The 18178-nt window shown below is 32.2% G+C and overlaps 4 protein-coding genes across 4 annotated transcripts; all 4 read right to left on the reverse strand.

Moving 5' to 3' along the window:
• Window positions 1–458: 458 nt before the first annotated feature.
• Window positions 459–2056, reverse strand: LOC128279338 (uncharacterized). The gene is made up of 2 exons (XM_053020681.1): window positions 1802–2056; window positions 459–1635 (listed from the first exon to the last, which is right to left on the reverse strand). Exons 1-2 carry the CDS (start codon window positions 1883–1885, stop codon window positions 916–918), a joined length of 804 nt encoding a protein of 267 aa, XP_052876641.1. The 5' UTR covers window positions 1886–2056; the 3' UTR covers window positions 459–915.
• Window positions 2057–2164: 108 nt separating this feature from the next.
• Window positions 2165–3509, reverse strand: LOC128282230 (uncharacterized). Its single transcript, XM_053020390.1, has 2 exons — window positions 3435–3509; window positions 2165–2692 (listed from the first exon to the last, which is right to left on the reverse strand). The coding sequence occupies exons 1-2, from the start codon at window positions 3507–3509 to the stop codon at window positions 2165–2167; spliced, it is 603 nt and encodes a 200-aa protein (XP_052876350.1).
• A 42-nt stretch (window positions 3510–3551) lies between these two features.
• On the reverse strand, window positions 3552–14525 carry LOC108466289 (uncharacterized). The gene is made up of 10 exons (XM_053020680.1): window positions 14310–14525; window positions 11661–14185; window positions 10852–11229; window positions 10289–10745; window positions 8227–9024; window positions 7557–8039; window positions 6536–6841; window positions 5680–6423; window positions 5035–5516; window positions 3552–3865 (listed from the first exon to the last, which is right to left on the reverse strand). The coding sequence occupies exons 4-9, from the start codon at window positions 10400–10402 to the stop codon at window positions 5379–5381; spliced, it is 2583 nt and encodes an 860-aa protein (XP_052876640.1). The 5' UTR covers window positions 10403–10745; window positions 10852–11229; window positions 11661–14185; window positions 14310–14525; the 3' UTR covers window positions 3552–3865; window positions 5035–5378.
• Window positions 12229–14541, reverse strand: LOC128282231 (probable disease resistance protein At4g27220). Its single transcript, XM_053020391.1, has 3 exons — window positions 14472–14541; window positions 13905–14185; window positions 12229–13821 (listed from the first exon to the last, which is right to left on the reverse strand). Exons 1-3 carry the CDS (start codon window positions 14539–14541, stop codon window positions 12229–12231), a joined length of 1944 nt encoding a protein of 647 aa, XP_052876351.1.
• Between the last annotated feature and the right edge of the window lie 3637 nt (window positions 14542–18178).

An 18178-nucleotide genomic window follows, 5' to 3' on the forward strand; every position in this document is an offset into this window, starting at 1 on the left:
TTTGTGAGGATGAATATGAGAATCCTGGGATTGAAGGAGATATTAGCTTCAACTTTTCATCAAAATACTAAAATAAGTACATAATATTCTTTATACAGAGAACAAAAAGATGAAACAAGCACACACAAAATGAGTAGCAATCTTAATTAAAATCGTCTAATCCCCAAGCTGATACAAAATACCAGCAAAAAGTATAATGTGGCTGAAATACATCCATAAAACTGGGGTCAACCTTACTACTAAAAGTTTTCATGTTCGTATTTCCCAGTGCCAAACATGATGCACTTCAAAATCAATACTTAGGTTAAAATGTGAAATGCAACAGTACAATAGTGGATTTGCAAAAACTGAATAAAGGAAAGTGGAAGCCTCCATACTCCAATAGAGCAACTCAACCTACAATGAAAACGGCATTTCCATGGTCACTTTGTAAAGCATTAGTTAAGCCATGATGAAAATAGACGAGTAAATTACGGTTTGGTTTGAATTGAAATGAAACTGAGCTTGTCTCACATGCACCCCAACATATTTCCTTATTCAATTTGGTGCAATTGATCAGTAACCTCGACCGCTTGAGAATTTTGCACATTCTGTACGTGCGTGATCAAAAGAAACAATTATAAAGAAAGGTAAAACCAATGTTTTCAAAAGTATAACACTTTAAAATGATTGGTACCATTTGATCGAACATATGCTTTATGGTGGTGTTAAGGTTGCCTTCCCACTGCAGTTCACCATCCTCATCTCCTGTTAAGTGCATTTGTTCCAGCCTTGGTGTGCTTAACTCTCCTTGACAGAAATTCTTCATTTTTGGGCACTCTGTCACTATCACCATTTGCAAGACTGGGAACTCCAACGAGTGATGCGCCAATGAAAAGCTTGCTATACTTGGCAGATGACTCAGTCGCAACTCCTTCAGCTTGGGAAAACAATGCTGCCCTGTAAGTCTTCACCTTCACATGATATGATTTCTTCTATCAATTCACAATCAGCTATGCTCAATCTTTCTAGTAGCATCAGGCTCTTAGCTGTCGAGCATGCCATTAGACTGATGGATCCATGGCATCTTGAAACTTCCATACTTAATAGATTTTTGAAAGACAACAAAAATGGCTCTAAAGTCTTTAATGTTAGCTCTGGAAGTTGAGACAACCTTAACGCCTCTAACTGATAGCATGCCGATGTGTGCCTTTCCTCATTGATGAGTCCTTCAAACAAAGTCTTTAATGTCAACTCTGGAAGTTCAGACAAGCTTAATTCCTTTAACTGAGAGAATGCTGATGTATGTCTTTCTTTGTGGTTGCGTCCTTCAAACAAAGTATTTAATGTCAACTCTGGAAGTTCAGACAAGCTTAATTCCTTTAACTGAGAGAATGCTGATGTATGTCTTTCCTTGTGGCTGAGTCCTTTAGGCCGGACTATTTCAGAAATGGAAGCATTGTTTATAACAAGCTTCTGAAGCTTTGGTAGTGAGCGAATGAAGGAATATGGAAGAGTAGTGGATGCCTCAGGAAAGAATTGGAGGTTAAGAAGTTTGAGGTTTGGGAAACACTGCAATGAGAGTTGTCCATCACATATCCCCTTCATCATATCAGTTGTCTTCAGTGTTAATTCTTGTAAGACAGGGAAAGTGTCCTGGACAGCAACAAATATATTAAACATGGATTAAAGAGTTTTAAATTTAAGTAAGAGAGAAGGTGGGAATATTAGTTAGTTGGAAAGGCAATTTATAGGTAATCTCATTTGATTTGGGTATAATCTCAAGGAATGAAGATGGAATATCAATTGTTAATGAAGATACCTCATTGACGCAAAACAAGGGTTGTTGGTTTGGAATTTCAACCTCACCAAATATCTGTGCTTTGGGGCATTCAATAACCTCCATTTGTTTCAACGATGGCCATTGGGTCCTAGAGAAGAAACTTTTCAATCTCGGCAACTTACCCAATACAAGGTGCTTTACATGGGGAAATACAAACTTGGTGGTCACTGTTTCTGGCACAATAGATTGAATAGACTGTGATTCATTGGCAATGAGGCCTTGCAGCTCAATTATTTCTTCTAACGAATCACAATTCTGAATGTGCAAGTTCTCCAAATGAGGAAAACAACCTAATAAATCATTTGATTGGGTTAATAACTGGAATATGTTGAAATGAAAAGATTAATGAAAGAAGTAAAAGAAGAAGAATGGTAAAGTAAAAGAAGAAGAAATGACCTTTTGATTGAGAACAACAGAGTTATTTGTTTGTGTAGGTTGGTGAATTTGAGGTTCATCTCCAGATACAGATTTAGAGATGAATGTTTTCAGCAGAGGACAATTTTTTAGTGTTAAACCTCTTAAGCATGGGAATTCAGACTCATTTTCAAAGCAGGTATCTTTCAGTTTGGGAAGGTCTTCCAGCGACAGCCTCTCTAGTTTAGAGAAAATCGTATGATTCCTCCATTGATCTTCTGCACCCAATCCATCCGTGAAGAGGACTTGTTCCATCACATTACAGTCCTTAATTTCAAGGACTTTGAGTTCCACAAGATCTTTTACTAAGAAAGACGGAAACAGGTATTTCAAATTGTGACACCCTTCCACCCGCAAGCTCCACAAGTGCGTGAGAGATAAGGAAGATGGATGGTGCCATATCTTATGAATGTTAATGGAGGACAAAGTCAGATGCTTCAAATTGGGAATGGCAACCTGCAGACATAAATAAATGTCATAAAAAGATAACATAAGTCTTCCTTCTTTACATACAAATACAAATTCAATCAAAATGTAGAGAAAATTGAAAGGAGTGAGTGAAGTGATAAAATGTAGAGCTGCATAAATGTAACATCATTCAATTTTCAAATTAAAAAGAAATGCCTTTCTTTTCTATCCTTAAATTACACTTTCATTATCATTTACTTTATTTATTCTTCATTTACACTTTTATTTTATTTCAATTATTAACACAAAAATCAGCCATTTTCATTTTTCTTTCATACTTTAATTATGGTTTGACGGTTTTTTTATTGCTCTAAAATAATTAATATATTTTAATTATGTTTAATAATTTTAATAATATTACTTTATATTAATTACATGAAATAAAAATACATTATATTTGTCATAACTTGACATTTTTTCCTAATTTAGTATATAAGTTTTGCTATTTAAAAATTTCTTTCTAGTTTTTTGTTAATGAAAATGTAGTAATTTAAAAATAAAGTAATTCAATACAATATTTAATTATTTTAGTATTATATTAATTTATTAATTTCTATCTGAGATTTTGTTTGATATTCTTCATACTCAACAATCCCAAAGCTTTCTATCTTTTATGCAATCGATTCCCCACTTCAAATTGAATTTATCTAATAGATTCTCCTTTGGATTATCTAATAGATTCAGTGATATGAATTAATTAGTGCAAATAAATATTGAATATCAAACTGACCTTATGGTAGAATAAAGTTGTAGTATTATCTTCCGCATCTTGCTCGCTTGAATTTGAAGAAGAAAATGTTGTCATTTTGGACACTCAGCTATGATAATATGAATCAACTTTGGAAATTCAAGAGCTCGACTTCCTGAATAAAATTTTGTCAAGTTGGAACAGGCCTTTATTGTTACATAGGAGAGCTTAGGAAATGTGAACTCATGTGTCGTTGCTTCCTCTTCTTCCCTAATCACTTGTTCCATTATACTACATTCTTTGACCATTATCAATTGTAGTTGCTTGAGGCTCAAAAGCATAGACGGGGTAAAAATATACTTCAAGCTGCTACATTTATTAATCTCCACCCTGCCAAGGTTCTTCAACTCCAAAATTTCTTGAGGGTTTCTTTTCCATATTTCTAACTTTTGAAATCTGTCATTGAATCCACCCTAAAATTTTAGAAATAAACACTCTTTGTTAGTTCTTCGACAACAAAAGAATAGGAAAGAAAATCGAGCACTAATATTCATTATATCAGGATAGGAGAAAGCTAGATAACATTATGAATCAACTCCGTACCTTTTCTGTGTACAACTATTGTATGCTAGTATTCAGATCCCCTATCCAACATCTTGTCAATGTTTAAGGCATAAAGATAAATTTTAACGGGATTAACGTTGTAACATAAATAATTTTAAAATTTTATTGAATTTTTAAAATATTATTATTTTAAAAATTTTATGATTTATACATGGACTACCAGGCAAGTGGCTATGTCAATGCCGTTAAACTTTTAACATTTCAATCAATAACAATTTGACTAAATTTTAGAGGTCGAGAGCAAAGTGATCCAAAAAAAAAAGAATATGAGTAAAAGTGACAAATTTAAAGAGTATTTAAAATTTTTTTTAAAATTAAAAGAAATGTTAACAAAAATAAGTCTATCTTAAAATATATATAACTAAATTAAAACTTTTAACATGTTTAAAAAGAAATGGTTGAAAACAACTTTAAATCTCTTTTAGAGAATGCTTAAATTTTACATAAATGTTTAATGTTTTTAATATATGTTAAAAACATATTATGGTTTATTAATTAAAATCTATTTATAAATTTAAAGCTATTAGCAATTACAATTAAAATATAAAAATTCTAAAATATCTATATTTCTAAATATGTTTTTCATAAAAATATTTTTTTTCAAAATTCTTGCTTATAAATTGATTGTTTTTGGTACAAAAATTAATTTTATTTTTGGACTCATAATTTAGGACTGTAAATAAATTGAATAGGTTGGGTGATATAAGAAAAACAGAAAAGCAATTTCTCAAGTCATGACCCTATAAAGAAAGTGTTACTATCTTATATTTAAGATAACTATAAGAGGCATGGAAAAGGGAAGTAATAATGTGTATCTTAATTCAACAAGTGTTGATATTCTTCATACTCAAAAACCCCATTCATTTCTATCTTTTCTGCTATCAATTCCCCCACTATTTATCTATTACATTCTCATCATATATGGATTATCACCATTTATATACTCATGACTCCATCAAATAGAAAGAAAGAAGATATGAATTAATTAGTGCACATAAATATTGAATACCAAACTGACCTTGTCGCAGAATAAAGCGGCAGTATTATCTTCCACGTCTTGCTCACTAATCACTTTTTCACTCTTTCTTGAAATTGAAGAAGATAATGCCGTCATGTTTGGACAACCATCTATCGTAATATTACTCAACTTTGGAAATTCAAGAGCTCGACTTCCCAAATAAAAATTTGTCAAGTTGGAACACGACACCATTTTTACAAAGAAGAGCAGAGGAAATTTCAACTCATGTGTCGTTGCTTCCTTCTCGTCTTCCCTAATCACTTGTTCCATTATACTGCATTCTTTTACTTCTATAAACCTTAGTTGCTTGAGGCTCAAAAGCATAGAAGGGGTAAAAATGTACATCAAGCTGCTACATTTATAAACTTCATTTGGCTAAGGTTCTTCAACTCTAAAATTGCTCGAGGTTTTTTTTTCCATATTTCTATCAACTCGGGAAACGTATCAGAGATGGTCAAATCACCTAGGCCACAGAATCCATCCTAAAACAACAAATTCATCCATATTATTACATTCATAATTCAAAAAAACAAAAACACTCTTTGTTAGTTATTCAACAATGAAAGCATAGAAAAGAAAATCGAGCACTAACATTCCTTGTATCAGGACAAGGAAGCTAGATAGCATTATGAATTAACTCCGCACCTTTTCTATATACAACTGTTGTATGGTGGTATTCAAGTCACCTGCCCAACACCTTTTCATAATGAGACTATCCTGTTCTACACTTTGTAATTGTGGAGTGCTTAAAACTCCCTTAGAAAAGATCTTCAATTTAGGACACCCTTCCACAACTACTACTTCCAAACAAGGAAAGTTGAAGGTGTAACTTCCAGGACAAAAGCTTGTGAGGCTCTTTAAATTGCTTAGTTGTAAACATTTCAAGTTACCAAGCACTATTGTTTGATGGTAGTCTCCCCCATTTGCAACTATTTCTGTCATTTCAGTGCAGACACTTACCCTCATTGTTATTAATTGCACCATCTTCTCAAATACTAAGGAAAACAATCTAATAAATTCAAGTAATGAACATGGAATATAAACTATCAGTGAGCATACCTCATTGATGCAAAACAAGGGTTGTTGGTTTGGGATTTCAACCTCACCAAAAATTTGTGCTCTGGGGCATTCAATAACCTTCATAAATTTCAATGATGGCCATTGGGTGGTATGCATCCTAGAGTAGAAACTTTTCAAACTCGGCACCTTATCCAGTCCAAGGTGCGTTAGACGGGGAAATACAAACTTGGTCATCATTGTGTCTGCCATAGTAGACCGCGTAGCTGATGTTGACTGTGCTTCATTGGCATTGAGTGCTTGCAGCTCCATTATTTCTTCTAACGAATCACAACCCTGAATCAGCAACTTCTCCAAACGAGGGAAAACAATCTAATAAATCATTAGATTGGGTTAATAACTGAAATATGTTGAAATGAAAAAGATTAATGAAAGAAGTAAAAGGAGAAGAGAACAATGGTAAAGTAAAAGAAGAAGAAATGACCTTTTCATTGAGGACAGCAGAGTTATTTGTTTGTGTAGGTTGGTGAATTTGAGGTTCATCTCCACATACAGATTTAGAGATGAATGTTTTCAGCAGAGGACAATTTTTTAGTGTTAAATCTCTTAAGCATGGGAATTCAAAGCTATTCTCAAAGCAGGCATCTTTGAGTTTGGGAAGGTCTTCCAGACACAGGGACCGCAGTGTAGAGAACATCTGATTCCTCTCTGGTGAGTAGGATGGGTGGTGCCATATCTTCTGAATGTTAATGGAGGACAACTTCAGATTCTCCAAATGGGGAATGACAACCTGTTGACATAAATAACTTGAGTTTGGAATTTATGAATATAAATAACAATATAAATTATTTCACTTTTCTATTTTCATCAAATAAATTCAGTTGTATTTTAAGGATAGAGAAAAAATTAATTTGTTTTTAAAATGTCTTTCAAATAAATATTTATTAATACCAAACTTTTAAAACAAAAATCATATATTAAAAGTGTTATTTATGTACTTTAATTTATTTTAAAAATAAGATAAAATTACTCTATTGAGGATTCGAGTCTGAGTGCATACTCTTACCACCACAACTAAAACTTTAATAATAAAACTATTTATATTTTTTATTATTTTAGTAATAAAACTATTTTTCAAAAAAATAATTCTCTAATTTTTATATCATTTTTATTTCTACTAGTATTGCATAGAAGGCTTTTAATGAAATCAAAATTGATTTTATTAAAATAAGTTTTTTTAAATTGATAATTTAGAAATGTAAATAAATTGAACAGGTCCGTGTAAAAAACCATGTAACATTATTTAGCTCATCACAAAACATCAAAAGTGAGTAGTTATCAATCTCAAATATCAATAAAGTTTACACTTCACTCAAATCCATGACCTTATTTATTTAATAAATTTTCATATATGAATTATCTTAACTCGACCCATTCATGAATTCATCAAATAGAAAGATGATATGAATTAATTAGTGCAAATAAATATTGAATGCCAAACTGACCTTGTCACAGAATAAAACGGCAGTATTATCTTCTACGTCTTGCTCTTCAATCACTTTTTCACTCTTTCTTGAAATTGTAGAAGAAAATGCTGTCATTTTTGGGCACTCAGCTATCGTAATAACCCACAAATTTGGAATTTCAAGAGGTTGACTTCCCAAATAAAAATTTGTCAAGTTGGAACACCTCTCTATTTTTACAAAGGAGAGCTTAGGAAGTGTCAACGTATGTATGGTTACTCCCTCCTCGTCTTCCCTGATCACTTGTTCCATTGTATTGCATTCTTTTACTTCTATCTGTTCTAGTTGCTTGAGGCTAAAAAGCATAGACGGGGCAAAAATATACTTCAAGCTGCTACATTTATAAATCTCTATTCTGCCAAGGTTCTTCGACTCCAAAATTTCTTGAGGGTTTCTTTTCCATATTTCTATCAACTTTGGAAACGTGTCAGAGATATTCAGATCAAATGGGCTATTGAATCCACCCTAAAACAACAAATCCGTCCATATTATTACACTCATAATTCAAAAATAAACACTCGTTAGTTATAGTCATGTAGGTTTTAATTTTTTTTAAAACAATGAAAGATTTGGAAAGAAAATCGAGCATTAACATTTATTGTATCAATACAGGAGGAAGCTAGCTAGATAGCATTATAAACCAACTCCGTACCTTTTTTGTATACAACTGGTGTATGGTGGTATTCAGGTCCCCTTTCCAACACTCTTTTCGATTGTAACGCCCTTGTTTTACTCCTTGTAATTGCGGGGTGCTTAAAACTCCCTCAGAAAAGACCTTCAATCTAGGACACCTTTCAACAACTACTTCTTCCAAACAAGGGAAGTTGAAGGTGTAACTCCCTGGACAAAAGCTTGTGAGCCTTTGTAGATCGCTTATTTCTAAACATTTCAATTTTCTGACAACTATTGTCTGATGGTAGTCTCCCTCATTTGTCACTATTTCTGTCATTTCAGTGCAGTCGCTGACCTTCATTGTTGTTAATTGCACCAGATTCTCAACTATTAAGGGTGTAAGTAAGTTTGTCATCATTTTGCAATATGACACCTCCAAAGTTGTGAGATTTTGGAAAGATAATGACGAGGCTCCAATATTTTTCAAATCATCACAATGCGAAATTGTGAGTGTTTGGAGATTAGAGAGAATATGACCAAGTTCCGAGTCTTTTCTCCATATATGCTTAAGATTTTTGGAAGAATGCAATTTCAGATTTTTTATTGGTGAGAGAGTCCCAACAGCTCCCTTACAAGGGACTACATGTTTGAAATCAAAATTACTAAACTTCAGCCTTTCCAAATTGTAGAATCTTCGGACGAGAGGAAATATATAAGAAGATCCACTATGGAAGCCACCACCCACTTCAAAAACCTTAACGCGAGGGAACAAATCCGGTGGCAATTGATCCATAGCACTAAAATTTCGTAACTCAAGTTTCTCTAAATTGGGAATGACCTAGGAAACCAATTAAACATTAACAAATGAAGCTCAATGTTGATGTACATGCTTAAATAAAAACCAATGTACAGAATACCTTATGAATGAAAACTGATAATAATAATAATAATAAAACACAAGTAGAAAGCGGAATGAAGAACAGAAAGTTTTACTTAATTGCCTACAAAACAATAACCTTTGAAAATCTTTAAATCAACATTTTTCATCTACTTCAACTCAATTTGAGTAAAAAATAAGTGAAATCTAATATATTTAGAATAATGTACATGATAGCTGAATCAAATATTGCTTGAATATAAAATAATATAAATATAAATATAATTTGAGACGTGATATTCGATATTTGAGAAAGTCTTATTTGAGTACTTTCAAAAAGTTTTAGAATTTTGAGCACTTTGAAAGGTTTGGCTTTCATTAAAACATTTTGTAAATGTTAGACTCTTATATGAGCATTTTCTTTTATCTTTTCACAAAAATAAAAGGTAAACTACAGCTATGGTCACTCTAAATAAGATAACTGTGTGAATTTGTCACTGTTGTTAACCGACATGACACATTTAGTCCATTGAGTGAGTGGCAAGTGACTTTTTTATTAACTAAAGTTTAAGTGGTAAAAGTTTTGGAGTAATTATAAAAGGATGTCTTTAAACTTAGTCAAAAGTCAATAAAAAATTCACTTGTTAGTCACGCAATGTGCTAATGTGTCACATAGCAATCCATTAAAAGAAAACAAAAATTTTAACAGTGGTAATTAACTCACACAATTATCTTATTTAGAGTGGCTAAATTAAGAAAAAAATTAAAATTTAAAGTTTGAAATGGTATTATTCTATTTTAAAAATATATCGTCTCACATTTTTAAATTTAAATTTAATTTTTTAAAATGTGTTTCATAATTATATTAACATTTTATTTAATATAAAAATTATAACAAAAAGTGTTAGAATATAATAAGTAAATAGATAAAGACTATAATAAGTAAATAGATAACTATTTATATCACATAAAAAATAAAAATTTAACGTTTATTTAAAGATAATATAAAATATTATCATAATAATATTAATTATAATTTTAAAAATTAATATTTATATAATTTCATAATTCCAATGATGACCCTAAACCAGTAAATCCTTAAATATAAGTATTAGATAGATATCTCTAAAGAAATGCCTATCAAAGCAATGTAAGATTCAGTTAATTAAATTGCATTATTATGCATATAACAACATAACAAGCATGTGATCATATACGTACGTACCTCCTTAACCAACAATACTGCCTCCCCATTTCCCTTCGTTTCCTGGATTCTAACATCTTCTAAACCCACTATCATTAGCAAAGCAGAACAATCTGTGGTCAATTTTTTCAACATTGGCCACACAATTGTATGTTGCCCTTTATAGAAACATTTGAGCTTTTCTAAGTGTTCAACCGTAAGGAAGACACTTTGGGAAACTCAAAACTCACAGGCTGCTCCTCTAAACCTTCCCTTCCAATACAATCTCCTCCACCCCACTCCATCTTATCCATAAATGTTCAAGTTGCGGAAGATGTTTGGCTATTGACGCTGGAAATAGATTTTTCAGACTCTCACACCTTGAAACACTGAATACTCGTAGATTTCGAAAAGAATTTGGTGGTAGCTCATTATGAAATATCATCTTCGTATTCCTCAACCCGGAGATTGTCATCCTTTCCAAGCTTGGAATTGAAACCTATTCATATATATAATTCATGCCCATAAGAAAGTTAGCTCATGTAATGCAGGACGAATCAACTAAATCATATAAGAGTGTAAGACTAATGAAATAAATAATTAACCTTCTCGTTGAAGAGAGCATGCATGCCGGGCTCAATACTGCTTTCACTAATGAATTCTTTTAATTTCGGGCAATCCACAATCTTTAGCTCTTTCAACAAAGGGAATTCGATATTATAATTTCCTGAGCAGAAGAAGATGAGGTTTCGAAGGAAATCTATATGCAGAAAGTTTAATCGGGGGAAACAAATCACATTACTCGTTTCTTCTTCTTCTTCTATTTCCTCTGTAAATATTATCTCCCTTAAGGACTCACAACCCACTATCTCAAAGCAGTGGAGCTGCACCAGATTCCTGGCGACAGAGGGCGATAACAGATGCTCCAACTTGCCGCATCCAGTGATAATCAACCTCCTCAAATTCGAACTCCAATGATATGTCTGCTTGTGCCATATTATATTGTTGTTAATGGAATGATGGAAAACAGGTTGCATACATTTACAAACAATTCTTTTCTTCTAAAAATCAAAATGGAAGGGAAACGAAAAGATAGTACGTAACATAATTTGGAAATATGATTTTCGATTTTAAAGAATTTTAGTTCGAATTGTGAATTCCAATTACATTTTCATAATTTTGTGTATTGAATTGATTTTGGACTTTCAATCAGTTTGGATTAAAATTTAAATTTTGGGTTTGAAATTTATTTTGTAGCCTTAAAACCATTGGATAATTATTTATTTTATTATTAGAAATGTAAGGTTAGTGGATCAAATCATTATCTAATAATTATAACTTTTTGACGATGTCACTAAATAGTTGCAGTATAAAAAAGTTGTATAAGAGTATATGAATCATGTCAAACAAATACCTGCTTAATGAAAAGTGGTAGGGGCTCAAAACTCGTGGAACACCTTTCCTCTTGACAGCAAAGCTAATAAGTTGCGGCAAACGCTCAAGTGTTATGAAACGTAATTCAGAAAACTCAATGTTGTTCATTGTGATATATTGCACCTGGATACCATTTTTGACATGAAGACTCTGTAAATGTGGAAAATCGTTCCCTTTATTTAACTCTGCAAGTACATTCTTGATGCCTTTAAGTCCTTTTAGGTCTAGGTACAAATATTCAGCCTTTCCCAGCAACATTTTCACCCCATTATCCAAACAAATGTTTGTATATAACTGGAGCGTCAATGTCCTTGAACATTCATGTCTTCGGAGCCACTTGGATATAGGATGATCACCTACAATAATCCTGTATCTGTTCAATGTCTCAATGAATCGATGCTTTGGAATCATTTGGATATCAGAAATACGAACATATAAAGTAGTTAGACGAGACAAATTGTTTAATTCATCAAGGCTTGCATTTCTCCTCTCGTTGTCAACTACTCCATTTTCCCATTCAACAAAGCTTCCCTCCATATATAATTCTTCTAATTTAGACAAACTTGATAAAACATTTGGTGGGATGATTTTGAGTTTTCACACCAACTCAAATCTAACAACCTTAACCGAGTCAATTGTGCTATCTCCTTGGGTAGTTCTTTGATCCTTGAGAAAGCAAGGTCAAGGATTTCTAAACTTTTGAGCTCTCCAATGATGGTTATGTCTTCAACTAGACATCCTCTTAGACACAACATGCGAAGGTCTATGAGGTGATTAATTGATTCAGGTAGATAGGAATATGAAGGTAAATCCAAGACTTTGAGGCTTTCAATTCCTCTGAAAAAGTCGGGAGGAATTACCACTGAATCATCATGGGCCATATGGAAAAAGGAAAGACCTGAATACTCTATCTCCTTAGGAAGCTCTACTATAATTTGAGGACAAGGTAAGCTTATCGCTCTCAAGCTGTTCATTTTCGCCTTATCGGACCACTCCTTTGGAATATGATCTCTCAAAACAAGCATATGGTAGTCCCTCGATGCAATAGCTAAAGCAGCATCCGAAACAACATCATGGATATCAAAGTGCTCATCATCATAACTATCAAGCAACAAGGAAGACGCTTTGAGATTAGCCACAACAGTCAATACTTCATTTCTAGCTTCTTCCATAGTGTTGACACCACCAAATAAACCCAAACCCACAATATATCTCATCAACTTTTCAACCAGACCATTATGGCCTATTACACAGCAAAGCAAGAAAGTCAGCTTAACTTCCTCACTTTCTAAATAATTAAAACTCCACTCAATAGCTGAATATGCTGCAGCTATCCCCGTGAAGTTGCTTGATGAAGGCCTCTCTAGTTCTCGTAAAGCATTCTTCCACTCAAACAATCTTTTGTTTCTCAAAGCCCCTGCAACTGTCGCAATGGCTATGGGCAACCCTGCACATTTTTTGGCTACCTCCATAGCTGCAGGCTTCAAATCACAACTTTCAACACAGTCGCCAGCCTTCTTCTTGAACAGGTCCCAGGCCTCGTTTTCATTTAAAAACCCAACAGAAAAATATTTCTGAGCATCCATCCCATTTGATAAAACATTTAGCTCCCTAGAAGTTAGCAGCAACTTGCATCCCTTGTGCTCATCTCCCAAAGGGATCCCAACTTCCTCAATATCAACCTTTGCCCAAATGTCATCCAAGACGACCAGAACCCTCTTCTCTTTCTTCAATCTTTCTTGTAGTCGAAGTGCCTTTACATCGGTACTCTGTTCCTCAAATTTCAAGCCCAATAACTCTGAAATTCTGTTCTGAATTTTCTCAATATCAATGGCTTGAGTTACTGTTGCTATGACAACCGAATCAAATAAATTGCCCTTGACCTTTCTAGCGATTTCTTTTACTAGCGTTGTTTTTCCAATGCCGCCCATACCGTGCACCCCAATAACGCTGACGCTATCATCTTTCAGTGCCTCCATTATTTCATTCAAAACCAACGTTCTTGACTCAAAATCCTCGTACCCTTTAAATGGTGTGACAGTGATACCTTGCAGAGGCACAGGATAAGAAACCTCGTCAAACTTGCCCTGTTCAAGTAGCTCGGCAACAGCCTTCGCCTCCTCTGGAGCATTCAGGCTAAGCTTGTAACGAGTCCAGAAATCAGGACACAAACCAACGAAACACTTTTTCTTTGCTTTTCTTCATCTTGCGTCACTTTCTCTACTTGTTCAAGGATCTTTGTGTCGACTGCAGACAACCATTTGTCAACATCGCCTTCGATCTCTTTGCCGTTTCGTAAAGCTGCATCAACAGAATGCTGCACTCTGTCCCTTGCAACTTTCAGCTTCTCAGCTTGGTGCTTGAGGGTCTCAACATTTTGCTGATGATTGGAAAGGTATTTGACATGGTTTATGATAGGAGAAATCGTATACTCTGCAGATTTAGCGACAATAGAGCTAACGATGGCAACAACAAAGTCCATTGAGAGAGCAAAGAGCAAGTAAACTGAAAAACCACAGCCACAACAGAAATCAAAACAAAAGCAGAAGAAAAAGGTACAAGTAAAAATGAGCAGAAAGTAAAGCTTCTGTAACAAACAAGACAGAACAAATGAAAGCAGATGGCGTACCTTTGCAAAATATATAAGAGAAGGATTGAGCGATGAGTTTTGAACGATGGAAATAATAATTTGCCTTAACGGAGTAAAGCGAGTAGTAATTTGAGAAAACGTAAGTCAATGTAAAAGTAAGCAAGTTTCAATTGCATTGTATGTTCAAAAAATATGTATTACTTTCGAGAATACAACTCAAAAGTGAAGAAGACAACAGACATGATGACCCACCACGCGGATGCTTTTTCATTTATTGCCATTTTTATTTGTATACTAATTATTGGACTTAGGTAGCATTAAATAGTGGGTAAATTCCACAATTGGTCATTTAGGAACTGCAGTCAAAAACTATTTTCATTTTTTAAAAATTATTCTCTCTTTAGTCATGTGGCATTAATTCAATATTATTATATATTCATTAGTCACTGAATTTTAATAAATTTTCATTTTGGGTTTTAAATTAATTTTTTTCAAAAATACCTTCCTTTTACAAGGAATTGAATTATTCAATTACAAATAAAAACTTAAGTTTTTCCTCCAACTTCATTCCCTATAAAACCCTAGGTAATTCATTGGAAAAATCAAGTTTTATCTTGTTAATGAATATAAATTAAAATTAACTTTAAAAAAAGGAGAAAAGGAAATAACAAGATAAAATATTTTGTAAAACCCAAGTTTTCCCTATAAAAATCGAGGTAATTCTATGTAAAAAACTAGGTTTCTCCATTTTATGGGAAAAATTAAAATTAATTCTAGAAAATGAAAAACTTAATTGAAACTAAAAAATAAAATGACTCTTCTGTAAAGATCAAAGTTTTTCTATAAAACTCAATTAATCCCTGTAAAACATCAATTTTTCTCTTTTATTGAAAAAAAGTAAAACTAATTCTAAAAAAGGAAGAAAAAAAGGAAATTAAAAGATAAATTTTTCCTTGTAAAATAAATATTTCCATGTAAAAATCTAAGTTTTTTCCTATAAACTCAAGTTTTTCCGTTTTACTAAAAAATACTAAAATTAATTTTAAAAATAAAAAATTAAAAAGATAAAATAAATATTTAAAATGAAAACTTATTAAAGTTGAGTAACTAAAATGAATGTGCAGTAACATTAAATTAATAGTTAGTGACCAAAATGAAAATAATTTTTAACGATAGTGCCTAATATGAAAATTTTTATTTTTAGTACCAAAATAGAACTTTTTGAAAATCGGTGACCAATTATATAGTTTTCCTAAAATATTTTTGCTTGATTGAAGTAGCCTTATCTTTTTATAACTTTATTTTTTTTATTTATTAATTTATATTCTCTTTTGGTAAATGTGACAAAGGAAAGGAATAATGTATGACCAATTATTGAGTTGGGGGCTTAATGGGAAAACTATTTTAGCATTGTGTTTTGCAAGTGAATTCGAAAAAAAAAGCTTATTAAAATATGCTTCTCATGCTGCTGGAAAAAATATTAACACATAGATCAAAAGCTATCAATATATCTATGTAACTATTTATATGGCTAAGTTAGCCAAAAAGGCAGATTTAAAAAAAAAAAAAGTTGGTTCTTTAGGTCCATTTCTAGCATATTTGTCAGAATGGGTTAATTTTGAAGAGAGAAAATAAAAATGCGTCCAGTAAAATATATTTTTAATTGTATATGTAAAAAAGTGTGTTCGGGAGGTGGGGGCATATTTTTCTAACTAATTAGAAGTATCAATACCCTTAAGAAAGTATCGATATTCTTGTCTAGTATCGATATCAATTTGAACTTTAAAATTCAGAAAAACTGAACAAAAATCAAAAGTATTGATACACTTGAGAAAGTATCAATACCTTTTACAATATATTAATGCGATCATCAATCTTTCAAAATTCTATGGTTTTCATTTGTTCATTTTCATTTGTATTTTTCTTCACATATTTTACCATTTCTCAACCTGTTTGTTTACCTTACAAGTTTATAATATATTTTTGAAAAGCTGCTATAGTGGAACCAAAAATATTTTGTTTTTATGATGAGATTTATGGAACTTTGGCTTACAAATTGGCTATCAAGCCTTGAAAGAATGGGTGGTGGTGGTGGCAGCTGCTTCCTTGTGAGGCTATCGTGGCACTTTCCTTAAACTAATATTGTAAAGGTACTCCCATTTTTTATGGTATCTCACTTTCTCTTCTCTGATAATGTTATCTTTTCTCTCCATTAAATTACAGAAAAAAGATTTGGGTATAGGAGGATTCACCATTTATCCATCCTCCAAACTTAGGTGAAGACAAGATGCTAGCTACCATTAGAAAGTAGCACTACACAAAGCATCTCTCCTTTTACCACATTGTCAATCAACCACTTTAATCCAATCAATAGATTCACAAATTCCATTGCAGCTCTAATAGAAGGAAGCAACATCCTTCTGATAAATATATTAGAAATAAGCATAAACAATCAAATTGTTTCTTAAATCGGCCTTTCCAACTAATTTAACCTTTATATATTTCTAGCTTCAAAATTATAATTCATAAATAAAATCCTTGATAAATTATTTAAATCGTACTTGCACTCTTAGTAAGTTTTAAAATAAAAAAATTCACATACATTAAACCAAACCAATGATTAACTAGTATTGTATTTATAAAAATAATTCTAGATTGAATAGTATTTATAAAACAATGAAAATTCACATTTGACAAACACTATAAAGAATACTAACATAAAATTAAAAGTTCAAAAAAAATTAACTCTCATTTATTTTTATGACATTTTTCATACTCAACAAGTGGATTTTTTTTTTTTTGTCTTTGACTCGTGATATTTTATTTTGTAAACAATAAAAGTCCAAATCATGCTATCAACTCTTATTTAATCTATTCTTATTTTTTTAACCCATGAATTAATAAAAGAAAGAAAATATGATATAAGTGGAGTATATAAATATGGAATATCAAATTCACCTTGTGGCCAACTACCTTTTCACTTGCATCACCATTCACCACTCTCTCTTAAAACCCAGGAAGAAAATGCAATTATTTTCGAACACTAAGTTATGATAATTTCATTTGATTTTAGAAATTCAAGAGTTTGACCTCCCAAATAAAAATTTGTCTAAATTGAAACACAAATCAATTATTATAAAGGAGAGCGCAAGAAATGTAAACTTATGTGTCGCTGCTTCCTCTTCCTCATCCCTAATCACTTGTTCCATTGAACTGCATTCTTTTACTCCTAATCACTTGAAATTCCCTGAAAAAATATCTTCAATCTAGGACATCCTTCCATAACTAATTCTTCTAAAGAAGGGAAGTTGAAGGTGTAATTTCCAGGACAGAAGCTTGTGAGGCTATGTAATTTACTTAGTTATAAACATTTCAATTTACTGACAACTATTGCCTTCTGGTTCCATTTCCCACTATTTTTGTCATCTTAGTGCACTCTCTTACTCTTATTGTTGTTAGTTATATGACATGTCCAAAGTTGTGAGATTTTTAAAATAGAATTCAACAAATCATCACAATGCCAAACTATGAATGTTTGGAGATTAAAAAGAATATAAGCTCCGAACCTTTTCTTAAGTTTCTGAAAAAACTTAATTTCATATTTTTGATTCGTGTGACAGACTCGTTACAAGGGACTAGACCTTCGAAATCAGAACTAGAAAGTGACAAGACTTTTCAGATTGTAAAATCTTCGAATGAAAGGAAATATAGAAGATCCAAAACAACCACTCACTTGAAAATGACATGTTTGGTGGAAATTGGTCCATATCACCACAATTTTCCTCTAATATGGGAATGCCCTTGGAAATCAATTAAACATAAACAAGTCAGGCCCAATGTTGATCTACATGTTTAAAAAGAACAAAAATATCTGCAATTTTGATTTTTTTTTATGATTAAATCCTAAC

The sequence above is a fragment of the Gossypium arboreum genome, chromosome 10 (assembly GCF_025698485.1).
Source record: "Gossypium arboreum isolate Shixiya-1 chromosome 10, ASM2569848v2, whole genome shotgun sequence".
In the NCBI taxonomy this organism is placed as follows: Eukaryota; Viridiplantae; Streptophyta; class Magnoliopsida; order Malvales; family Malvaceae; genus Gossypium; species Gossypium arboreum.